The following is a 25,701-nucleotide window of genomic DNA, read 5'->3' on the forward strand; positions in this document are numbered from 1 at the left end:
CTGGCCATCAGCAAGGCAACCGTTTCAAAGCTACAACTACAAGGCGCTTCGACACACAAAAAATCCCGCACGAGATCAAATTAAGGGGAAAAAGAATAAATCGAGGCAGGGAAAACCAAAACTGATCTAGATCAGAGATCTAGTAGGAGGAAACAACAGATCCGCTCATGTAATCCGAAAATGAACCGAACATGAATACATCGAGCCGACAAAAAACAAAAACAGCGTAAAAAAAACTCACAAAGCGCATTTATTAAAATACGTCGAGTTTATTGTAATTGTGAGAGGCGGTCATCATCTCTCTGCTCCCATAAAAGGGACCGGGGAGGCTGAGTGACGAAGAAGACGAAGGGGTTAGAGAAAGTTGGGGGCGGCTGTCTTAAAGTAGACTATAATTCTGTTAATTGACTTCAGATTTGAAAGGAACTGTCTATATTCTTATCAATTAGAGATCTTATTACTGGATAAGGGGTAGAGTCTACATGGATCGACCCGACCCGAATTTGACCCAACTTATGAAGCTCAATCAACCCGCAAAACTCCAAACCATAAGAAACGAGAGAGAAACTAGAAACAGCAACACCGCCATTCCCAAACCCCTACTTCGATCACACGAAGCCCTAGAAAACGCTCTCTCTCTCTTTCCCCATGAAAATGCCCCTAATTACACCCCTAGCTCGCACTCATCATTCCCTCTGAATCACTCAATTCTCAAATCCAAAAACTCTAGGGTTTGTCTCTGCTGCTCCGTTCACGAAGATGTCTCTTCCGCCTGTTGAGTGTGTATACGTCACAGAGGACTGTATTCGAGAATGGAAGAATGGAAACCTTAGCTTCAAGGTTCCGAACCCGGTCCCAATGCTACGTTTTCTCTACGAGCTTTGTTGGACTACGGTATGTGATATATTTCAATTGGTTTTGGCTCAGTTTATGTTATCTTGGGTACTTTTAAAAGAAAAATCTTATTTTTTCTTGGTTTTTTTAATTGGTATCGAATCATGTGTGTTTTCGGTTTTAGGTTCGAGGTGAATTGCCATTTCAGAAGTGTAAATCGGCGTTGGATTCGGTTGAGTTTTTGGATAAAGCTTCAGATGAAGAGATGGGTTCGAATTTCGCTGATATTGTTGCCCAGATGGCTCAAGATGTGAGTGGTTTTGATTGCTGACCCAAAAAATGCTTAGTAAACACATGCATATAAATGTTGTTTTTTTTCGTTTTTTTGGCTTTAGTTTAATATCAAGTGACTTATGGGTAGATTTAAACTTGGTATCATTGTGGGTGGAATTCACTCTGTTGCCTTTTCATTGTGTGAGTTGGTGAGGCTTCGGTGTTTGAGATTATGGAAGTGTGGAATTCCAAAGCTGTAGTTTGCTTTTGGTACTCTTTTTTTTTGATAAGTTAAAAGTACCTTGATGGATAAAATGAATGGTACAAATGAAAACGAACTACGGTAATTTGTTGAGCAAGAAAAAAAAGGCAACATGTATTATGTAATCATGCAGGTGATGGAATTATGAATACATGAGTAGCCAATGTTGTTCGAGCTTAAAATATTTAGTGAAAGCATAAATTTTGTCACATTCCTTCAAAGATGTATGATCAGAACACTATTTTTTTTGGGATTCTGATATCTAATTGAATAAATTAATGGTTGCGAAGGCATTCTTAATTTCTGTATAATCCAATGACCCTAGGCAAGTCCTATGTTCTTGTCAATCTTTCATATCCTCACGTTGAGAAGCTCTGCGTGGATCGATAACATAAACCTAGAGAACAAGGGCTTGTTTGGTTTTATTATCTGAAAAAAGTTTTCAAGAAATCTGAAAATACAGGTTTTAAAGAATTATAAAGGACATTATATGAGAACAGGCTTTTTGTGTGTTGTTTTTGCAAAAAGAAAATAGTTCCTTTTTCGAAAACTGAACGAAGCAGGCCTGTAATCAAAGGACCACGCTGTAACAATATGAATTAGTAGTGTTCTGCTAGCACTGTTTTTCAGTGGCACTCCTTTTCCTAGAAATGAATTGTTTGATTTCAGGGATTATGGCCAAAGCTTTTGATCTGTTCAGAAAAGCTGTCTTGAGGCAAACGGCAGCAGTTCCTTATGGTTTTACATGGGCTTGGATTATTTATTTATTTATTTGTGTATGCTTATGACTAAGCTACAGAGTTGTCAAATTAATGAATAAAAAATGCATAGATACAATTATACGATCAATTTTTTTAAGAGGGGATCAGTTTTTGTAATAGGAAGGGCTGTTTGTTTGTGAAAGGAGTTGATGCTAGGTCAGTCGTAAAAATTGAAAACTCAAGCCTTCTAAAAGTAGGCCACTATGTACTGTGACCTAATATGCCAGAAATTTCATTACTAAACAACTAATAAACTAAACTGCAATTGAGAATGGGATCCCTACCGAAGAACTCTTATAATCTAGAAAATCTAACCAAAACAGCCACTCCTGAGAAATAAAGCTAGTGAAAATAATTAGTACCCCATAAAAAGAACCTTTGAAACTACTCTTTGAGGTGGAATTCATTTTTTATTTTTCTGCTAGAGAAGTCGTGAACAATGTGTTGCATGATGCTTACTATATTGTTAAATAACTTATCTGTTTTTCAATATGTTTTATAGTAGCACACAATCTTTTGATAAAATTGGTACTTTTACTTCTTCTTCTACTTCTTCTTTTAAGTAAAAGCTTTGTCTCATCTTTATGCGTTCATTCACCTACTTTGCAGCTTACAATGCCTGGGGAGTATCGTGCTCGTCTAATTAAATTGGTTAGTATCTAGTCAAACAACGCATTCTTGTTCTGTATATAATTTTATTAGTTTGAATTTGTATTTTTCATTTATCTCATTCAATACATGTACTGTTTTGGTGCACAATTTGTAAATTAAGTGTCTTTCAATTTAATTTTCAGAATGTTGGCTTGGTTTTGGGTGTGTTCAGTTCAGTAGTGAAATAGTTTGGAATTGCATTCTTTTGATGGGAATAATTTGGTCTTTGCACAGAGAGTAGGCTGTTTGTCCATGTTGGTATTCTTTTTTCCTTAAAATCTTGGGAATTGCTAAGGGAACAAATGTATGAGGCTGTTTGGCTACTGATGCAAATAAAGAATGGTGGCTTGAAAAAGTCAAAGAGTCATTCTATTTTTTGGGTACTAAGTAGTAATAAAGCTTTGTAATTATTAAGTGTTTATTTAGGAAAGTGGTAAAAATGTTATCAATGCTTTGTGGGTATTCTAAAAGCCGTTGTAGGAGAAATCAAGACTCATTAGAAGTTATATTAAAAAATGGACAACTTTTTATGCTAAAACAAGTCTTAATCAATATAATTTTGAGAAATTATCTGATTAATAACTTTTAATCAGTTTTTTCTCAGATTTTCCTTTAGAAATCTAGGCTCCAACCGTGATTGGATCGATTATAGTCCATTTTGAGGACTTTCTTTTCTTTCTGTTTGCTTCAAGTCAAGTGGTATCAGAGCCTTTCCTTTATGATCTGTGATTATTATGGATCTATGACCAAACAAGGAAGCTAGCCACAAAAAGAAGACCTTGAGAATCTGCAACATCAAATTTCTTGACTAAGCACTATATTAGAACAACATGGAATCATTTCTCTTCTTAATTTGGACATTGGGAGACAAAGGGATCAGCGGATAGATGTATATCAATGTGAAAATTGGACAAAATAGTGTAGTATATGAAAATTTCAGCAGCATAAGCAGTTCAAAAGTGCAAAACAGGGTGCTGCCACATTAATTAAACAATCACAAAACACTTGGGCAGCAATGGCCAACCATTCTAAATATCCTAAATAGAATAATAGCTTATAACTATTAAGTATTTTAATCTAAAGTTAATAGTTGAAGAATCCTTATGAACACTAACTAATAATAAGTACCAAGGAGCTGTTGGGGAGGAGGAAGTGCTGGAAGCTCTAAGGAGTTGCGACGGAGATAAAGCTCTGGGTCCGGATGGGTTTACAATTGCGTTTCTCCAAAAGAATTGGGAGGTGGTGAGAGCGGATGTGATGAGAGCCATTGATGCCTTCTTTGAGGAGGGCTGTTTTGAGAAGAGTTTGAATGCCTCTTTCATTACCCTTGTTCCTAAAAAGGGTGGAGCGGTTGAAGCTAAGGCTTTCAGACCAATCAGTTTGGTGGGCTTTGTTTATAAGATTATTGCGAAGGTCTTGGCTATTAGGCTAAAGAAAGTTTTGGATGGGGTCATTTCGGAGTCACAAAATGCATTCGTTGGAGGAAGCAAATTCTTGACCCTGTTCTTATTGCTAGTGAATGTATTGATGCTAGATTCAAGAGTGGTGAGCCGGGGATTGAGTGTAAATTGGATATTGAAAAAGCCTATGACCATGTGAATTGGATGTTCTTATTGTATTTGTTGGAGAGGGTGGGGTTTGGAACCAAATGGAGGGGGTGGATTCATCAATGTATTTCGACGGCTTGCTTCTCTATCTTAGTGAATGGGTCACCAGCATGATTCTTCGCAAGCTTGAGAGGTTTACGTCAGGGGGACCCTTTGTCCCCATTTCTCTTCATTATTCTAATAGAAGCCTTGAGCAGACTCATGAAAAGGGCAGAATTATGAGGCTTTATTCAAGGTTTTTCGGTGGGGCGGACGCCAAATCAGATTGTTACATCTCACTTGCTGTTTGCTGACGACACTATTGTTTTTTGCGATGCGAGTGTGACTCATTTGAGGCATTTGAGGTGTGTACTGGCCTATTTTCAAGTTGTTTCTGGGCTGAAGATTAACATTGGCAAGAGTGTGATTGTTCCAGTGGGGGAGGTGGATCACATTCATGATTTGGCAGCGGAGTTGAGTCTTTTCCGTTTTCGTATTTGGGGTTGCTCTTGGGTTCTTCTACGAGGAGAATTGCCGTTTAGGATTTAGTGGTGGAACGTTTCCAAAAGTGGTTATCCGGGTGGAAGAAGCAATACTTGTTGAAAGGGGGTAAACTCACATTGTTGAAAAGCACCATCTCTAATCTTCCTACATATTTTATGTCTTTGTTTCCGATTCCTAGAACAGTGATTAGCAGACTTAACAAGATTCAGGGGAATTTTCTGTGGGGGGGTTTAGGGGAGGAGTTCAAGTACCATCTTGTGAATTGGGAGAAAGTCCGCACCCCTATTAAAAGAGGAGGTTTGAGAATTCGCAGGTTGGAAATGTTTGATATTGCTTTGTTAGGGAAATGGTTGTGGAGATTTGGGTGTAAAAGGTCCGTGCTTTGGAGGCGTGTTATTGCTTATCGGATTGGGGAAGAGGAGGGAGGTTGGATGTCTAGAGCTGTGTCTTCATCAGCAGGCATGTGCTCATGGAAAGGTATTAGGAAGGGTTGGGATGAGTTCTCTATGCGGATACGGTTTAGAGTTAGGAATGGTTGTCATGTGAGGTTTTGGAAGGATTTATGGTGTGGGGATGTGGTGTTGGCTTGTAGGTTCTCTAGTCTCTTCAGGATGGTTGAGGATAAGTATGCTGTAGTTGCAGATTATTTTCGGCTTGAAAATGGGAGCTAGTTGGGATGTGAGTTTCCGTAGAAATTTCAACGATTGGGAGCTGCTGGAATTTACATATTTAATGGGATTAATTTATAGTCAAGCGGAGGAGGGGGAAGGAAGGGATGAGATGGTGTGGATGGGGGGTTTTGGAGGGGTGTTTGAGGTGAGGTTGTTTTACCAAAGCCTTACGGATTCGATAAGCAATGTTTTCCCTTAGAAGGCTATTTGGAGGACTTCAGCTCCACTGAAGGTGGCTTTTTTCATGTGGACAGTGGTGCTTGGCAGCATTCTTACTCTCGATAATCTTAGAAGAAGACGCCAAATTACAGTTAATTGGTGTTGCATGTATAAGAAGACGGGTGAATCGGTTAACCATCTCTTGTTGCACTGCAAAGTGGCAACGGAAGTTTGGAGTATGGTCCTGAATGTTTTTAGGGTTGATTGGGTTGTGTCAAGGACCACGATGGATATGTTAGTGGCTTGGAGAGGGAGACCAGCGGGCAGCCGTGTTAGAAAAGCTTGGAGGGTAGCCCCTCTTTGTGCATGGTGGGGATTGTGGCATGAGTGGAATAGGAGATCTTTCAATGGAAAGGAGTCGCCGGCGTGGGTTATTAAGTTGAATATTTTGCTTTCTCCTTATTTTTGGGTTATTGGGAAAAATTGTTCATCTTTGGATAGTTTTTTGGATTCTGTTGACAACTTATCATTGTAATGGCGCTTTTGGCGTCTTTTGTTTGCTTTGTTAAGGGTTCGCTCCCCTTTGAGCGCCTTTGTTAATATATGTTTACTTGTCAAAAAAAAAAAAGAAAACTAATAATAAGTACCAAAAGGAGTGCAAAATAAAAAGTATTTCATTGAACAATGACTTAATATTATATAAAATTCATTATACACTTATTTCATGCTAATGTGTTGAGCTGAGTATAGACGCTTTTTTCCTCCCCAAAAAAGCCTATTTGACTTCCTAGCTATACTTTTTTTTTGCTAGCGGTTCCAAATTCAATATCTTTTTCATTCAATCTACTCTTTCACAAATGGATCCGATCGGAAATGTTTTTATAGGTCTTCTGATATATATGATACACGCACAAATGAACATCTTTGAGCATGTAATCTCCATTTCAATGATTTGTGGTCCATATCAGTACGAGTACGGTAATTTACAAAGTCTTCCTTTTAAGAAATTCCAGGGGCTGGATAAGACTTTGTAATATCCTTTCGCCCTTTTTTTAATTGACATAGGCTCAAGTCATCTAGTAAAATGAGGATGGTGCATCAGGAATGGTTGGGATAGCTCAGCTGGTAAAGCAGAGGGCTGAAAATCCTCGTATTACTTATAAAAGAAAAATTCCATCAACAATCATTAAATTCCCAATTTATGGGATTCTAAGGTTTGTAATGGATACAACTCTTATTTGGATTAGTTGTGTGCATCAGAAAACAAATAAATAATTTACAGCTTCAATGTCCGTGTCCGTTATGTAACGTCCATTACACACCACGTCCACCAGCGACCACAAGTTATAACTTTTGAGTTGCCAACCTTTTTATCAGGAAAAAAACTCTTTATTGAAACCTTATGTCTTAAAAAAAAAAATTCCTTTTAGTGGTTTCCCATTGCCAAAGCTTCAAATTTTGGAAGTTGGTTTTGACTTTGGGATCTTATTGTTGGTTTATGAAAATCCACTTAATTCTAAGAGGAACAGATTAACTCAGTTTGTGCAAGCTTTGATCGAGTTAAGTTCCAGCAATTCTAAAAAATGGACCAAATATGGAAGGATCACATATAAACCATGATCTCTGAGTTGGAATATATAAGTACATTGTTATAGATTTTTTAATTGTGTTCCATAAGAGTGTTGCAGCCTCCATAATAGCATTAATACCAATCTGACTTATAGTGGTTTCCCATTGCCAAAGCTTCAATTTTTGGAAGTTGGTTTTGACTTTGGGATCTTATTGTTGGTTTATTTTTTTTGATAAGTAATAATCAATAAAAAGCGTTGAAAGGGGAACGCGGCCCAAGTACAAAGCCAAAAATGATGCCTAAGGACCCAATGAGTCCAAGGAATCAACTAAAATCATCGGGGTAGGAACAAGATCTCCCCTTAACATAATAAAAGATAGAACGAATAATATGAAGTTTCAGCGTAGGAAGAGGCAATTCTTTTCCTTCGAAAATTCTGTTATTTCTCTCTTTCCATATACCCCACCAGACACAGTGTGGAACTATCCTCCAATAATCTCTAACGTGACTTCCCACATGGCATCCTCTCCACACGCTAATCAAACACTTGGAGGAGCGAGGCATAACCCAACACATGCCAAAAAGGCCAAGGATAAGGTTTCAACAGTCTTGCGCCACGGGACACTGCAAAAGGATATGATCCATAGATTCGCCGTTGTTTTTGCAAAGACAACACCAATTAACAATAGTATTGCCCCTCTTCCTTAGATTGTCCAAAGATAGAATCTTACTCCAAAAAGCTGTCCAAACAAAGAAAGCCATTCTAAGAGGAGCCTTAGAGCGCTATATAGTTTTCCATGGGAAAACAAGACCAGCGAAGTCGGACAGGTATTGAAACATGGATCGGACATCAAAAGTACCTTTGGTGGAGGGAACCCACAAAAGATCATCCCTTCCACTTCCGATTGCCTCCTGCTTATACAACATCTCCAAGAGAGCACAAACCTCATCCAACTCTTAATTCTGAAAAGAAAGCCTAAAGCGCACATCCCACGTAATCTCACTATTATCAAGTCGATAACAGTTAATTACATAGGCGTGTCTATCGGTGGCGATACTATAAAGTCTAGGAAAGGAATGAGATAACAACTAATCACCGCAACATAAGTCCTCCCAGAAGTGAACACATCTACCGTCATGAACTTTGAACTTAATATGAGAAGAGAAAACCTCCCAGCCGTTTCGGATGAATTTCCACACTCCAATCCCTCCCGTCGTAGAGACTGGGCGAGAAGTCCAACCACCACTCTCCTCCCCAAAACGGCATGAAATAATCCTCCTCCACCGGCGATGACGTTCCTTGCCAAATCTCCACAACCACTTTCCCAAAAAAGCTCTATTGAAGGGAATCAATCTTCGAATACCAAGGCCGCCTAATCTCATGGGCTTGCAGACTTGCTCCCAATTGACAGGGTGATACTTAAACTCCTCACCCCTTCCGCCCCAAAGAAAATCCCTTTGAATCTTTTCAATCCTTTCTGCAACAGAGCATGGGATTTGGAACATGGATAAGAAGTAGGTAGGAAGGCTCGAGAGGGTGCTCTTGATAAGAGTGACTTTCCCCCCTTTTGACAGGTACTGCTTCTTTCACCCAGCCAACCTTTTTTCGATTGTATCAATCACAGGATCCCAACTCCCCACCCTCCTAGATGAGGCCCCCAAAGGCAATCCCAGGTAAGGAATGGGAAGAGAACCCACCCCACAACCAAGAACTGCGGCTAAGGAGGAAATATCTGGAACATCCCCGACCGGAACAAGTACACTCTTGCCAACATTGACCTTCAACCCGGAAACAGCTTGAAAACAAACAAGAATGCACCTCAAATACTTAAGTTGAGACACATCTGCATCGCAGAAAACCAAAGTATCGTCCGCAAACAGCAAATGAGAAATCTCCATCTGATGAGCTGAATCTCTGCCCACTCTGAATCCCCTAATAAAACCCAGATTGACCGCTCTCCTCATAAGTCTACTCAAACCATCCATAACAATGAGGAAAAGAAAAGAAGACAGAGGATCTCCTTGTCTCAATCCTCGCGAACTCCCAAAGAAACCGGCAGGAGACCCATTCACGAGAACAGAGAACTTGACAGACGAAATACATGTCTCAATCCATTTCCTCCATTTACTTCCGAACCCCATCCTCTAAAGCAAGTAGAGAAGGAAACTCCAGTTAACATGATCATAGGCTTTCTCAACATCAAGTTTGCATAATACACTGGGAATACCACTCCTCCATTTGGAATCCACGCATTCTCTTGCTATAAGAGCAGAATCAAGGATTTGCCGTCCTCCAACAAATGCATTCTGTGACTCCGAGATAATTCCATCCACAGTGTCCCTCATCCTAGAGGCAAGAACGTTGGCTATTAACTTATAAATGCATCCCAGTAGGCTAATAGGCCGAAAGTCCTTGATATTCAAAGCACCACTCTTCTTAGGAATAAGGGCAATGAATGAAGCGTTAAGCGACTCCTCAAAGACGCCAATAGAATGGAACTCCTGAAAAGTACCCATTACCTCATTTCTTACTACTGCCCAGCTTTCCATCAGAAAATGCATAGTAAAACTATCAGGCCCCGGAGCTTTGTCCCCATTACAACTTGATAAAGCCTTTAGAACTTCTTCCTTAGTAAAGGGAATCTCAATCCTATCTCAATCTAGCTCAGAAATAGCCTCAAAATGGAGACCATCAAGTTTTGGCCTCCATACTAGTGGCTCTGTATAAAGCTTCTGATAAAAAGAAACGATCCCACTGTGCATCTTTTCCTCTCTCCACAATTCCACGCCATCCACCCAAATTCTTTCTATATGATTACTCCTCCTGTGAGCATTAGCTAATCTGTGGAAGAATTTTGTATTTTGATCTCTGTTTTATTAGCCAAAGAGCTTGGGATTTTTGTCGCCACGATATTTCCTCCATGGTAGCAATCTCAGCAAGAGCAGCCTGACAAAAAGCTCTCCTAGAATGAAGAGACTCCACATCTCCTCCCGCCTCCTCAAGACGATCAATCTCAGAAAATTCAGTAAGAACTCTGATCTTCCTCCATTCCAGATTCCCGAAAACATCCTTGTTCCATTGCTTAAGAGAAAATTTGAGAGCTCTTAACTTTTTTGTTATTGTGAAACTAGGCGAACCTGAAACAATAACTCCCTCCCACCAAGATCTTACATTTCTTTGGAAATCCTCCGCTCGCAGTCACATATTCTCAAATCTAAACGGGGATCTTCGAGAACACAAACGTCCACAATCCAAAACCAAAGGAACATGATCTGAAGTGACCCTTGCTAAAACCGCCTGAACGACATTCTGGAATTTCTCTTCCCGCTCCCCGGAAATTAAAAATCTGTCAAATCTTGAAAGAGTGATTGGATCCCTACCACTTGACCAAGTATAGGCTGCACCTTCCATAGGTAAGTCAACAAGAAGATGCTTAGCAATAAAATCAGAAAATTGGTCCATTTCTAAGGACCTTCTTCCCCCTGTAGATCTCTCTGACGAGGACCTGACAGAGTTGAAGTCCCCTCCCAAGCACCAAGGGAGAGACCACAGTCCTTGAGTGTGACTAAGCTCCTCCCATAAAGAAGGGCGCTCATCATCAACAACCGGTCCAGAGACTTCAGTAAAAACCCATCTAAAATTGTCCTCTTCCATCTTAAACACACAAGGCACGGAAAAACTTCCCAACCACACATCCATTCTGGATAACCATCTTCTGTCCCACATGACTAGAATCCCACCCGAAGTACCTATAGCATTCAAGGCCTCCCATTCAACAAACCTTCCTCCCCACAAACTCCTAATCACCCCATCGGAAATTGATGCCAACTTAGTTTCTTGTAGACAAACAATTTGAGCATCCCACTTCCTTAAAGCTACCTTCACCACCCTCCTCTTGTTCGGATCGTTGAGACCATGAACATTCCATGTAATGATTCGTAACTTCATTAAAAACCAGATAAGACTATCTCCCCTCCTCCCTTCCCAGCACTCCTACTCCTACTCCTAGTCCTTCCCCTTTCCTTCACCACTCCTTTCTTCCCTTCGTAGTTGATTTCAGAGATGAGATTCTTAATCTCGTGTGCCCCTTTCCAGGACGATAAGGGCCTCGTGTTCATAACTTCATTGGTCAGTGCAACCTCTCTCCCTTCCGCAATTGCTTGGAGGATAGATAATGTCTGATCATCATTTCCTTTTGAGTAGACTCCCAACAGCTCACTAGTGAGTCCAATATTGTCTACTTCCCAATCTTGTCCCGTATCAACAATCTCGATATCAGGTCGTACCATAGCCAGTGGTTCCTCCACTAGAATTTCAGAACCCTTCTCCAGCCAAGGTATGAGCTCATTCGAGTAAACCTGTTGGATAGATCCCAAATCATCAACCATCTCCTCTTCAGACTCTCTGTCATGCTCATAAATAGAATCTGATTCTGTAGCAAAACCGCCCTTCCCCACAAAGCAGCCAGACTTGTTCTCTCCAACCTCTGCAAGGCCTTTCAATGCTACTCTTAATCGAAGCTCATTGGACAACTGAAAATGCAAGTCTCTCCCCAAACAGACAGTAACCCCTTCTGGCGAGTCCTTGACTGTACCTTCAACTAGTTCCATCTGCCTAGAGACAACCGACTCACTGACTTCCTTTCCTTCCGTATTCAACCCATTCGTAACATCATGTCCAGTATCTGTAATAGACAACCCACACTCCTTCGATTCCGTCACTACTCCGTCACACCTCAACTCCTCACAAGAAGGGGTAGAAGAAGAGGATGGAACGTTAAAGTTCTGAGGATGTGGAACTAAGGGCATACTTGGAATGAGAGTAGAAGTCCACTTCTGCTTTTCTTTACGAGACCAACGAACTCCGTGACGATTTCTGTAAGGACCCCGAGATGAAGATCTGACATTTTCACCCTTCGGCTGTGGAACATCAGAGAGGGATGAAGTGGAAATACCTGCGCAACAATGAGAGTGACGAGAGGCCTTCTTGACGGGTCCTTCATAAATCTCGGCAGCAGAAAGATTCATCCATCTCTTTCTCTCTGGTGAATTCCTGAGAGTTACAGATGTGTGGCTCTGTGTCTTGCTAACTTGAGTAGATGGGTTGGGCATGGAGTTAATGAAAGAGACTAAAATGATATTATTGGGCCCCCGCAAGACCTTTCTCTCCATATTACTCACTTTTAACCCCTTTTGTAACTTAGCAGCTTCACGGTTGGGCTTGGACAAAGAATGTGGGTTGGACTTGTTTTGGAACAAATGTTTACTAGGCCCCCATTTAACAGCCCTCTTCATCATCTGTGGGCCGTGATAAGCAAGCGGCCCGTTTAAGTTAACGGGCCCATAGTCCATTTCAGTTCTATACTTAGGCCCAACAGATGGCACGACATCAATATCTTCTTTGGAAGCACGATCTCGGCCACGTGGTTGGTAACCGTTAACGCGGACATTACGAGGGAGTGGTTGGCGTTGATTAAGGGCGTGATTGACTTGGCTCCTTGATCTGCCTCCTTTACGCGCTTCTGGCGCGTGAGTAGGCAGTCGCCACTTTCCTTTAACGCCCTGAAAGGTCTGTGCATTCCGGTGGCTTCCTTCTTTAGCAGCCAGAATGTGTGGTCTTTGCTTAGTGCCATAGTAAGACTTCGGAAGAATATGAGGTGTGATTTCCTCTATCAAATTAACCCTGAAGGCCACTCGTTGATCCTCAACAAAAACATACTCCAGCATCACTTTTCCGGCTGAAACGTAGAGGAGAATTCTCTGCCCACTCGCCGAGACGTCCCCCTCTACACCTTGAAATCCACCACACAAGTTTCCAGTTGCTTCAAATAACTTGTTGCACCATAGATGAAGGGGCAAACCGAACAAAATTACCCCTTGTACTGCTCGATCTTTCACCGCTGAACAGCCAACTGTGAAATACCAAATGTCGATGGATAATAAGGCGTCGCCCCACCTCAACCTCCCTTCATCCAAAACCCTTGAAGCTTCAATCTCCGATGGAAACCTGAACAGGAGTAAGTCATCTGGTAAAGGAGAAACTTTCACCCCACTTGAAACCTTCCATGTTTTCGTTGCCCACACCTCAATCCCTTCAATACATCCCACGTCTCTGTCAAAGCGACCTACCAGACATGATCGCAAGGCAGATTCTCTTTCCTTGATACTCTGATGATCAACCCTAAAAACCGAATCATTACCTATATAGCAGCTTTTGATTTCTCCATGGAAGTTGAGACATGGTAAGGTCGCGACACTGAGGTAGGATCGATGTATATCATGATTCGTTACCCAAAAACCGAAAATCCAGCAACAAAGTAGACGGATCTCTGTGCGTAGTAGCTGATATTAAAAACCGAAGATCCAACAGCAAAATCGACGGATCTCTGTGCGTAGAAGCAGATCTCGTAAAAATCGTGATATGCATACCAAGAGGATAAGGAACCAGAGAGGAGAAGAAAGAGAAGAAGTGAGAAGGGGTACTATCGTTATTGTTGGTTTATGAAAATCCATTTAATTCTAAGAGGAACAGATTAACTCAGTTTGTGCAAGCTTTGACCGACTTAAATTCCAGCAATTCTAAAAAATGGACCAAAAATGGAAGGATCACATATAAACCATGATCTCTGAGTTGGAATATATAAATACATTTTTATAGATTTTTTAATTGTGTTCCATAAGAGGGTTGCAGCCTCCATAATAGCATTAATACCAATCTGAGAAGTACCTCTAACAGAACCTCCATGTAGTATGCAGTTCCTCTCCCTCCGCAAATTCCATAGAATGGTAGCATATGAACATTTTTCTGAAAATCATTCTAAGCATATAGAGAAAAAGATATCTCTCTATTCTGAACTGCAAAACCTTCAACAGTCTTCTCTTCCTCCTAACAGCTCTAGAGAAAGAGATAACTCCTTTTCCTTGCTCACCACCAGCCCTGCAACTTCATAAAATTCTTCAAAAATATGAGCCTTGACAACCATGAACACGTCATCTGCAGAGGAGAAATGACTTATACTCAGCCCTTAGCCACATTTTTACAGACCTGCACAACATCATCTCTCTTAAGCAGATTAGAGAAATATTCTCAATTCAAAGTAAAAAGCAATGGGGACAGAGGGCATCCCTGCCTTAAACCCCTCCCAGCAGTAAAGAATGAGTGGGAACCCTATTCACTGATGTAAAACTTTCCCCAGCCTATTTGCCATAATTTTTGAAACTATTTTATAAATAGTATTGCATAGGGAAACAGGTCTAAAGTCTGAAATCTTGCAACTATAATTTTTCTTAGGAATTAAGGTTTAAAAGATTGCAGTCATTGCCAAAGGCAGAAATAAGATCATCCTTTGTAATAGTCCAGTACCTTTGGAAATTTCTGGCTGGGAAGCTATCAAGTCATGGAGTTTTATCATGAGAGAAGCCCATAACCTCCTGTCTAATTTCCTCCTCAGTGACTGGAACTTCTAAGGATGTCTTCTGATCCAAGGAGAGGCACAACCTAGGCTGTTTCAAGTGAAACTCCTCTTCTACCGCAGCATTAGAATATCTTCGGTACAATTTAGCATCGAAGTACACCAACCATTCCTTGATAGTCCTGTCCTCGGCCTCAAGTCTGGTGATAAAGTTCACTGCCCTCCTTTTACTTCACCTTCTGATAGAATTTGGTAAATTTATCATTGTCAGCCTGCCATTTCACTTTAGACTTTTGAGCCCATAAAATATCTTCTCGAGATTACAGAAATTCCACTTCCTCAGTCTTACTAGTGTCTCCGACAAGGACTTCATTCAAAGGATCATGGACTAAAGTATACTGTAAAACGTCCAGCTTTCTTGGCTGTTATCTCCTACTGATCAGAAACTGTCCATCTATTCTTCTTTATTTTATTTTTATTTTTTTTAAAGTAAAAATATATTAGAAAAACGTTAAAAAGAGGAACGCGTCCCTAATACAAGAAGAAAAAAGATCCAAGGACCAATAGAATCCAAGAGATCAAAGAAATCATCAATTGAGGAGCATCCATTTCCTCTTACATAACAGAACAAAGAACGAAGAATATGAATTTTTAAATTAGCTAAAGACGATTCTTTTCCTTCAAAGGATCTGTTATTTCTCTCACGCCACAAATACCATCAGACACAATGTGGAACAATCCTCCAATAAGCACGAGCTTGTTCTTTAACAGGACACCTTCTACAAGCGTTAATCAATTGTGAGAAGTGCTTAGGCATTACCCAAAAAACGCCAAACATGCAAAAAATAAAGCTCCAACAATCATACGCCACAGGACAATGCAAAAGAATATGATCCATGGATTCACTATCAGCTTTACATAAACAACACCAATTAACAATGATGTTGCCTCTCTTTCTCAAATTGTCCAAAGTCAAAATCTTTCCCAATGTGGCAGTCCAAACGAAGAATGCGATTCGAAGAGGAGCTTTAGAACGCCAAACAAACTTCCAAGGAAACTCGTGACCAACGAAATTGGACAAACACAAGAGCATGGATCGGACACCATACCTACCATGAGCTAAAGGAACCCACAAAATATCATCACACCCTCTGCCAATAACATTCTGCCTATACAATGTATCCAAAAAAACACAAGCTTCCTCCATTTCCCAATCCTGAAAGGGGCGCCTAAACCGCACATCCCACGTAACTCCATTGTTATCAAGTTGATAACAATCAATCACGTAGACATGCTTATTGGCTGCAATACTGTAAAGTCTAGGAAAGGAGTGAGACAACAACTGATCTCCGCACCAAAGGTCCTCCCAAAAACGGACATGTCTGCCATCACGAACCTTGAATCTAATGTGAGTGGACTAGTGGAGAAAAGATCCCAGCCCTTCCGAATGAATTTCCACACACCAATGCCTCCTGTAATAGTGACTGGAAGAGATGACCAGCCCCCACTCTCCTCACCAAAACGACACGAGACAACTCTTTATAGGGCTACCAATGAAATTTTCCTGCCAATCAGAGGCTACCAGCTGCTCCACTTCCTGTAATTGACACCAAATTTTGAGAAATTTATGAGGTTTTGACCTCTCTGTACAAGCATCAATCTCATCATACTGCCAGTGATGGTTTGTCAACCCTCTATTTACTCTAGCACTCTAGCACATATCCTCCTCCTAGTAAATTGGCTATTGGACAAAGTCCGACCCCCATTACCAACAGGAAAGGACCAACTGAATCAAAAGTGAAATTGAGCTCATCAATCACTCTCTGAGTTATTCTTAGCCCCCCAATTTTCTCCTTATGATATCTAACCACGTTTCAATCCCCAATTGAGAGCCAAGGACTTTGAGCCAAATTATAATGCTGCTGCCAAGTAGTCCACAACTTTCTTCTGTCTACATCAGTTGTAGCAGCATAAACAGAAGACAGAAAGAAATGTTTCTGAGACTGAATAAACTCCACCTCAAACAGCACTGAGTGAGTGTCCTCTACCACTACCTTGACATCCACCATGTTTGGGTGCTACCCACGCCAAATTCTACCACAAGCAGCTCCATTATAATTACCAAACCATTTCCAATTCCTACCAATCTTCAGAGAAATTCTGTTGAAGTTTTTCTGCTGCACTCTGCTTTCAACCAAACATGCTATGAGAAGATTTTGTTCTTCAATCCATCTATCACCACCTTCTGCATTCTGGGCCTATTGAGGCCCCTCACATTCCAACAATCAATCTTCTCACGTTTGGATTGATGAATGAGCACCACCAGCTGCCATTGCCCTTGTTACTGTAGCAGAAGTAAGAATTTTAGATTGCACTGTACTCTTCTTATTATTACCCTCAGAGACCTGCTTCCCTCAACTGGAGGGGCCTGACCAGAAGGAATTTTACCCGTATCAGGTGAAGGCTAATCAAATCCAGAAACTAAAGCTTGGGGCTGCTCATTCTCCCTAGACATTGCAGCATTTTGTCCGTCCTTAGAAGGGGGGAGGCACTATCCCTACGAGAAGCATACTGGTCGACTTTTCTCCGGATTTATCAATAATAATACTGACTAAATTAGGCTGTTCTGTAATAACAGTATCAGTTACACTACCATCATGATTATTCTCATCTGTAACATGAATGTTATCCCTCTGAACTTCCTCATTATCATTATCCTTGTGTCCAGAATCCTGGGCATCTTACACTTACAATTCTTGCGGAGCAGCAAATGAGTTGGCCATAGCTTCCTCAACTTTAGAAAAACTATTAGTCTCGCCTTTCTGAAAATCATTCTGACCGTCCCCCCCCTCTCCCCCCCTCCGCCCTCCTCCTCCTCCTCCTCCTCCTTCCCTTCCCTTCTTCACCAACCACTTTTCAGTACTTTTCTTCTCAGTTTTAGACTTTGGGATCTTCAATGGACATTTTTCCACAAGGTGATCAACCCCTTTTGCAGTAAGAACAGACCTGTGGTTTCCAGTTGTACTCCATATTAACCTTACATCCTTTCCCCATGGGTGAACACTGTAATTTCATCAAGGAAAGTCCCCACGAACTCCAATTCCACCATCACCCTAGCAAATATCCCTCTATCTCTAGCCGCAGATGTCAACAAACCTCTAAAATGGCAATGTTGTGTTGGACATAAATTGGCATTTGATTCACTTAGGAACTGATTCAAGGTGGTCTTGCTCCAGATTCACATCTTTATTCCAGCGCTTGACTTTTTATGGGTATACCTTCAAATTTATGCACTCTCTTCATCACTTTCTCCATTTCTTTGTTGGATTCGAATTGTGCTTGGAAGAAGCCATTTTCAATTGCACCACTTTCACTTTCGATCCCCATTTCTTACTGATGAAAAGTTTTCCCATTACGTATCCAATGACAGGCATTCTCCAATACTCTATATCTTCCTCTACATCCTCATCTTCAATTTGTGCCACTTTGCTTTGATGGCAGTCATGCATGGAGGATAAGTTCACAATTGGATTTTGAGAAGAATTGGTGAATAGGTTCCTCAATGAGGCTTGTGGGGGTGGAATGACTACGGGGAAGAGAAGCGCCGCTGGCAAGGAAGAAGTTTGACCCTCCTTCATGCATGCAAACCCTAGTCTTCCTCGCGAAAACCCTAATGCAGGTACACTAATTGCCACAAGAATAGCCCTCTGCTATTGTAAACCTAACCTAGATAATGAAATCCAAACCTTTTCTTTCTATGAAGCCTTTAAATACATCAGTTTTATGTTCATATAGAAGGCTTCGTACTAAGATTGTCTCTATCCGTTGATTCCCTTCTTAAATCAAAATGTAGCACCGAAGATGATTCCAGATTCTAGAACAAAAAAGAGTTGCAGAATCCTTCCCATCTGGAATACCGTTGAACCGACGTGAAATTGTTTGTTTTTCCATTGTTTATTCTTTTACTAGTGAGTTGTTATATGCTTCCTGGTCAACTTGGCTCAGAAACCTCTTAATCCCAGCTAAAGTTATTAAAACACTTTGTCATATATGGATTCACATTGTTCCACTCAGATGTAGCAAATCTTGGCACCTTAGGCTCTGGGGAATACGAAGTTCTAACTTCTTGGGAGAAGGCTGCCTCATGGCTTTGATTTTCTTAATCAAATCATATATATATATATATATATATATATTTTTTTTCCTATTTAAACTATCTCAATATCATCATAGCTGGTCCTTTATTTTTTTTTTTTTATTCAATAATTTCTTTTGATGATATAAACTATGAATATGTAAGGAAAAGAATAAGGAAAGTACAAAGCAAGGGAGAATGAAAAATTTATTCCAAAGGGGCTTCAATACTGTAAATTTACAGCCCCAGTGAAAAGGAAACTGTAGTCCTTGTAAAGCAAACCTCTTATGAACTCATCATGCTGCGAAAAATATCGTTCTAGACTCGTCGTATGCTGATAGTATTTTACAAGTGCAGACTGTGCAGGATACCATAATCTGTTGTTTGTTCAAATTTTTTTTGTGCTCTCAGTTATTTATACTGTATTTATTCTCATGCTGCATTTTTTAATTTCTTTGTAGGCAAAGTGGCTGGTTGAATCTGCGCTGGTCCAACTGAGGAATTTTCAGGAGCGCTGTGAGGTGAATTTTAGTTCTTGTTTAATGCTCTTCATGTTTACGTTATATATTTAATTGCTGGAGAAAAGAAAGAAAAGAACATACTCAGTTGTATGCTTTGTACATTGCAGGAAGAATTTTTGTGGGAGTCTGAAATGATCAAGATAAAGGCTGCAGATTTGAAGTCAAAAGAGGTATATATATAGATATATATATATATATATATATATATATATATATATGTTTTGAGGATTAAGAGGTACTCAGATCATAGTCTTGTAGTTATATACTTTAGTCATGGTGTCACGAATCGCAATGTTGACTTTCAAACTAGTTCTGTATTATATTACCTGTCATATTAATTGTCATTGTTTCGCTTCATAACCATCCCCCTTTTGGTCTAAGGTTTTGAAATTTTTTGATGCATCAGTTGATGTAATTTGTGCCTTAGTATAGCAATTGTGACAACTGAGGATACAATAAAGTGCGTATGAAAGACTTGTGTTTTTGAATGTACAAAAATGGTAATCATTATTTGGAAAATCTAACATGTATCATTGTGAATCTATGGTTCTTATTCCGCTCATCGAACAGAGAAGTCAAATAATTACACCTGGGCAGCATAACTAAGATAAATTAGATCTACACAATTAGTTTGGAGTAAAATTACTTTTTAGCTGTTCATCTATAATGCCCTTGTGTTACCGATTTCAGGTCAGGGTCAACACTCGTCTTCTTTATCAGCAAACAAAATTTAACCTTCTCCGAGAAGAGTGTGAGGGCTATGCAAAGCTGGTATGTGTAATTTTTAATTTGTCTCTATTTGGTTATTGTAAATATGTCTAATTTGGTATCTGGTTGGACCCCTTGTCTCTATCTCTAACATTATTGGAGAAGTTTGGTTTTAGTAATCCATTACATACCGATTTTTTTTTTTTGATAAGTAATAATTGATTAGAAGAGCGTTCAAAAGGGGAACGCGTCCCGGATACAAAAGCGAAAGAAGGACCTAAGGACCTATGGAGTCCAAAAGATCAATAAAATCTACGGATGAGGAGAAAATATTTATTCTTTTTGTTGAGATAGTGACCCTTCTTTTAGAACAAAGAGGCTTTTTAGGGAAAGAAATGACGTTGATGCATTTTTTTCAAGTCTTTATCCTTATGATTTTTCCTCAAGGGTCTTCGTTCTTCCTCGAAGTTTATCCATAGAGAGGAGCTCCTTCAGGGCCTTAGGTTTTTCCATAGGGAGGAGCTCCTCAAGGGCCTTTGGTTCTTTCATTTATCTGTAGAGAGGAGCTCCTCGAGGGATCTTAAGGCTTATCCGTAAAGAGAGAGTCCTTATAATTATTTACCGGCTTCAATGCTTATCTGTATATAGGAGGTCCTCGATAAAAGTATCCTCCTGAAGCCCTTTGAGGCTTGACCTTCCATCTTAGTTGCCTTTTTGAAAGTTGTTACTTAAAGAATTATGCTCACCCCTGAGTTAATAAGATTGAGAGTTACAGTGTGTTTCTGTAGTTTTCAATCATGCTTGTAGCTGTCTTGTCATATAATTAGTCAAGTCAGCAGGCTTTCTGTTTTTCTTTTTCATTTTTGTTGTTAACTTGTGTGAATTTTTAGGTTACCCTTCTTTGTCGGGGTTCTGAAGCTTCAACTCAAAATGCATCAGCGGCAACAGTTGGCATTATTAAGGTTTTGACTTGAACCTGATTTATTTTATTGCCTTTCTTATATTTTCTTGTAGGGTTTCTAAATAATACAATATTTGCAGTCATTAATTGGACAGTTTGATCTGGATCCGAACCGCGTGTTTGATATTGTAAGTTGTTTTCTATATTATATTGACTAATGTGCCGTGCCTATTTGCAACTTCTTGTAGTTGGTGTTAATTTTTAACGATATGTTTTTAAAATTTTTTCTCTTAGTTGTTGATTAGTGTTTCAATGCTTCAGGTTTTGGAGTGTTTTGAACTTCAACCAGATAACGATGTCTTCTTGGACCTGATTCCCATTTTTCCTAAGGTATGGATCTATGTAACGTAAATACATATACTATATTTGTGTTGTTCTCGTTGACTGTTAACTTGTTTATGCAATGTTATGCTCAAAGGATCAGTCCTCTTTGTTGTTATATTTCTGATGTTTTGCAGTCTCATGCTTCACAAATTCTTGGCTTCAAGTTTCAATACTATCAGCGTATGGAAATCAACTGTCCAGTACCATTTGGGCTCTATAAGCTTGCAGCTTTGCTTGTGAAGGAAGACTTCATTGATCTTGATGGCATGTGAGTGTTTGTGCACGCTCTGGCCTTGTAATGTGGTGATTCTTTTGAATTATTTTTCATGTAGTCAACCTTTATGTCGTAACATTTATCCATGATATTCAACTTAGGTTCCTTTCACTTTGGGTTTCTAATAGAGACTATTATTTATTTATTTTTCGAAATGAGATCTGAGAAAATTAGGCTTTTAGTTGATAAGTATGAAATATCTTATTATGTTCCTTCTATCTAAATGCAACTTATTTTATTATGTTAATCCATTAGAACAAATAATGGTTCTTATTAAAGATGGAAGGTCAAGCCTTGAAGCCCCTGCAGTATCTTTCGGCTTGGTTCGTTGTGTAATGGTTAAATCTGAAGTTGGCTGATATGGTTGAGTGATGCTAAGCAATGGTGATACATATCCCTGTAAATTATGTACTATGATTGGCTACTTTAAGAAGAAAAAGATAGGTCACTCTAAAGGAAAACTTGTTTAGTGGGTTGATTTTTTTGTGAGTTGTTAAAAACTTCATAGGAGGATCAATTCTAAATTCCTGATTTAAAATCATCCTTAAAGATTACTCCAAGAAATGATAATATTGAAATAATTGCTTATACTTTAGCGGATTTGATTGAAATTAGGTAATACTTTTGTTAACAACCATCTACTCTAAAAGCTTATTAAGCTGTAATGCTTTTGTTAACAACCATCTACTCTAAAAGCTCAAGCTCTTAGAGAGGGTGTAACTTTAATATTTAAATCCTTCAACACGCCCCCACATGTGTGGCCTTATTTTGGTCTAACACTTGTTTCAATTTATTTATCAGGGAGACGGTGAGGTTTGACACATGGCCTAACCTGGCTCTGTTACCATGTTAATAACCATCTACTCTAAAAGCTTAAGCTCTTAGAGAGGGTGTAACTTTAATATATAAATCCTTCACAACACTTTTTATTAAAATGATTTAGACAGTCAAAAATTTAGTTCAGCAGTGGTTTGCTTTGGTAAGAACGTTTGATTTATTTCACCTTTGAACATTGAAATATGCGTCTTTTAGTATTATATGTGATGCTGCTTAAAATATTAGTTTTGTTAGAGATTAATGGCCAACTCTTCTATATCCTCATCTTGGTTTTGCTGGAGGCTTAGTATGGTTTTGTGAAATTTGCTCATGTCATTTCAGTGATTATGCTTTTCATATCCTTGACCATTTATTATTATTATTATTATTATTAATTGTTTTAGTGAATGTAATATTACTCTGTTATCAGAAGTTTCTTATATGTTTCAGATATGCACATTTACTTCCCAAGGATGATGAGGCATTTGAGCATTATAATATTTTTTCTGCTAAACGACTTGATGAGGTATATCTGCTTTAATAGTAGCTTTCATCATCATCATCATCATCATCATCATCTTTTTCTTCTTCATCTTCTTCCTATGAACTGTGGTATTCTAACTAATGCATGTATTTTGTTGTGCTTCTTCGGATTGTGGTAATTTAACAAACTCATTTTTTTGATGTGGCGTGGGGCTTTTACTTATTTGTACAGGCTAATAAAATTGGCAAAATAAATCTTGCTGCTACTGGAAAGGATCTTATGGATGATGAGAAGCAAGGAGATGTGACAATAGATCTTTTTACTGCTTTGGACTTGGAAACTGAAGCAGTTGCTGAACAGTCTTCGGAGCTCGAAAATAATCAAACTTTGGGCTTGCTTACTGGATTTCTTGCAGTGGATGACTGGTAATTTGAGGATTGAATTCTGGTGTTTTGGTATTGTTAGAAATGTTTCTTCTTCTTCTTATTCTCCTTTTTTGTGGGCCTTATGATCTCCAATTCCTTCTTTTGCCTGTTTTCTGTCTTCATTCCAATATTATCCACCACCTTCCTTGATTCTTGTTGTGGCTTGTGTATTTGAGTTGGAGTATGTACTTTCACCATGCATTTAATTATCAAAATCCCAGAATCTTTATTTTATTTATTAATTATGAAATTTCTTGCATCCTATCAGTTGTATTTTTTTTCCCGATCATCTAACCACATCCCCCTTAACTTCGGGGGACGTAATGGAATGATTGTGTCTTCTTTCTGATTCAGGATTTCTTTTGTCAGTTTTTTGATGAATTTCAACTCCTTATTCTTGGTTTACATATTTTGTGTGCATATGGGGGACTTGCTTTGCAATGATGAGGGGAACTTAACTGTCTTTGACCATTCTATTGTTCCTTATTACTGTTTAAAAGTATTTTTCTTGATCTTTCTTATCAAATGAACTTTCTGCTTGCAACTATCTTTCTAGACTATGATGGAATGGGTATTGAGTGAATCAGAAAGAAAACAACAACCAAGCCTTTTCCCAATTATTTGGGGTTGGCTACGTGAATTCCATGTTTTCATTCCGCTCTATTTAAGGCCATAGCCTTAGTCAATCCACATGTTATCATATCTTTCTTTACTAACTCTACCCACTTAAACTTTGGTCTTCCTCTTCCCCTAGTATTACCCTCAATGTGGACTACTTTTCCTAACCGATGCACTTAAAGGTCTTCTTTGCACATGTGCAAACCATCCTAACCTAATTTTTCTCATTTTATCTGCAATTGGTGCTACTCCAATCATCCCCCAAATGTGATTATTTCTAATTCTATCCTTTCTAGTCTTACCGCACATCCATCTCAACATTTGCATTTCTGCGGCCACACTCACTCTATGCAAATGTTGTTTCCTAACTGCCCAACATTCAGTACCATAAAATATGGCTGGTCTAGTAGCTGTTGTATGTAATTCCCCTTTGAATCGTAAGGGGATGCGCCTATCACACCCTATACCAAATGCGCTCCTCCATTTAACCCATCCTGCCTTGAGTCTCTATGTTCAACGTAATCTCGAATTTCTCCCTCATTATGAATAATTGAGCCTAAACAACGAAATGTTCACTTTTTTGTATCTCTTGATTCTCAATCCTCACTACATCATCATTTATGTTTCTAGGTTTACTGAAGTTACACTCCATATATTCAGTTTTATTTCAACTTATCTTAAACCCTTTTAGTTCTAAAACTTCTCTCCAAACCTCCAATTTGGCATTAACTCCTCCTCTAGTCTCATCAACTTAAACAATATCATAGTGATTCAGAAAGACACGAGGAAGTAATTAAAATGCACAAATACTCGAGATCATATTAACTTGACAACTCTCTAGCATTTGTGAGTTCAAGAGATGTGCAAGATGTTTTGTTGCTCTGCACATCACACCAAATATCGGCTTTATACTTCTTGTTTAATAGAACATTAACAAGAATTAAGCATACCTCAATATATGAGTAGATGAATATATATGTAGATATATTTATATAATTTTGCTATGTCACATGGGGACCTGAGCTCCTGAGATAAAGGTTGAGACCATACCACCTGGAATGTAGTCAGGTGGCCGCATGTATGTTTGAAGTTTTATTCTTTCCCCTTGTTGCTAGTTTTGTATAGTTTTATTCATGTTTTAGTAGTTTGTATCTTAAAAACTTGGTATAGGATGTTAAACTTTTGTAAACTTTGACAGGTATCATGCCCATACACTATTTAAGCGGCTCTCACCTCTTAATCCAGTGGCGCATAGTCAAATTTGTGATGGATTGTTCAGGTGAATCTTAAGTATATCTTGAATTTAAATTATTTGTTATATTAAATTAGTATCAATGTATAAGTTGTTCCTGTCTCTGCCTCTGTCTATGTTCTGTAAGTTAGGTTTGTGTGCAATCTTAGTAGTCAATCTTAAAACTCCTGAGCTTCTTCTGCTATTGAAGTTCCATTCTACATCTTTAGAACAGGTACGGAGGTTTAACAAGTTCTATTTCTTTCGATCTTGTTTTCTTTACGTACAGGCTCATTGGAAAAGCAATCTCTTCAGCTTATAAACTTGTTCGTCAAACACATCTATATCCTCCGGGAGCTGGTAGTGATTCGATGGAGCCATCAAATTCATTAGTTCATAGATCTTTTATTGATCTTCCCAAAGAGCTTTTTGAGATGCTTACATCTGCTGGACCTTATCTTTATCGTGACACTTCATTGCTGCAGAAGGTGCATTGTGTTGGTTTCTGTTCCTTTAATGAG

General features: G+C 39.1%; 1 protein-coding gene across 1 annotated transcript in view; it reads left to right on the forward strand.

Annotated features, from left to right (window-relative positions):
* The first annotated feature begins 558 nt into the window (after positions 1-558).
* The window catches only part of LOC132295520 (THO complex subunit 2), an 84,743-nt gene continuing 59,600 nt past the window's right edge, over positions 559-25,701 (forward strand). The window contains exons 1-14 of the mRNA XM_059793816.1: positions 559-894; positions 1,019-1,144; positions 2,740-2,781; positions 19,280-19,339; positions 19,447-19,509; positions 20,030-20,110; positions 20,938-21,009; positions 21,089-21,136; positions 21,270-21,338; positions 21,467-21,600; positions 22,873-22,948; positions 23,138-23,331; positions 25,148-25,228; positions 25,470-25,668. Of these exons, the coding sequence (XP_059649799.1) occupies positions 760-894; positions 1,019-1,144; positions 2,740-2,781; positions 19,280-19,339; positions 19,447-19,509; positions 20,030-20,110; positions 20,938-21,009; positions 21,089-21,136; positions 21,270-21,338; positions 21,467-21,600; positions 22,873-22,948; positions 23,138-23,331; positions 25,148-25,228; positions 25,470-25,668 (1,380 nt within the window). The 5' untranslated portion in view covers positions 559-759. The remainder of the gene's footprint in view (positions 895-1,018; positions 1,145-2,739; positions 2,782-19,279; positions 19,340-19,446; positions 19,510-20,029; positions 20,111-20,937; positions 21,010-21,088; positions 21,137-21,269; positions 21,339-21,466; positions 21,601-22,872; positions 22,949-23,137; positions 23,332-25,147; positions 25,229-25,469; positions 25,669-25,701) is intronic.

Source organism: Cornus florida, unplaced genomic scaffold (assembly GCF_030987335.1).
Source record: "Cornus florida cultivar Cherokee Brave unplaced genomic scaffold, ASM3098733v1 CherokeeBrave_3.0.0_Hap2_Chr02, whole genome shotgun sequence".
Classification (NCBI taxonomy): Eukaryota; Viridiplantae; Streptophyta; class Magnoliopsida; order Cornales; family Cornaceae; genus Cornus; species Cornus florida.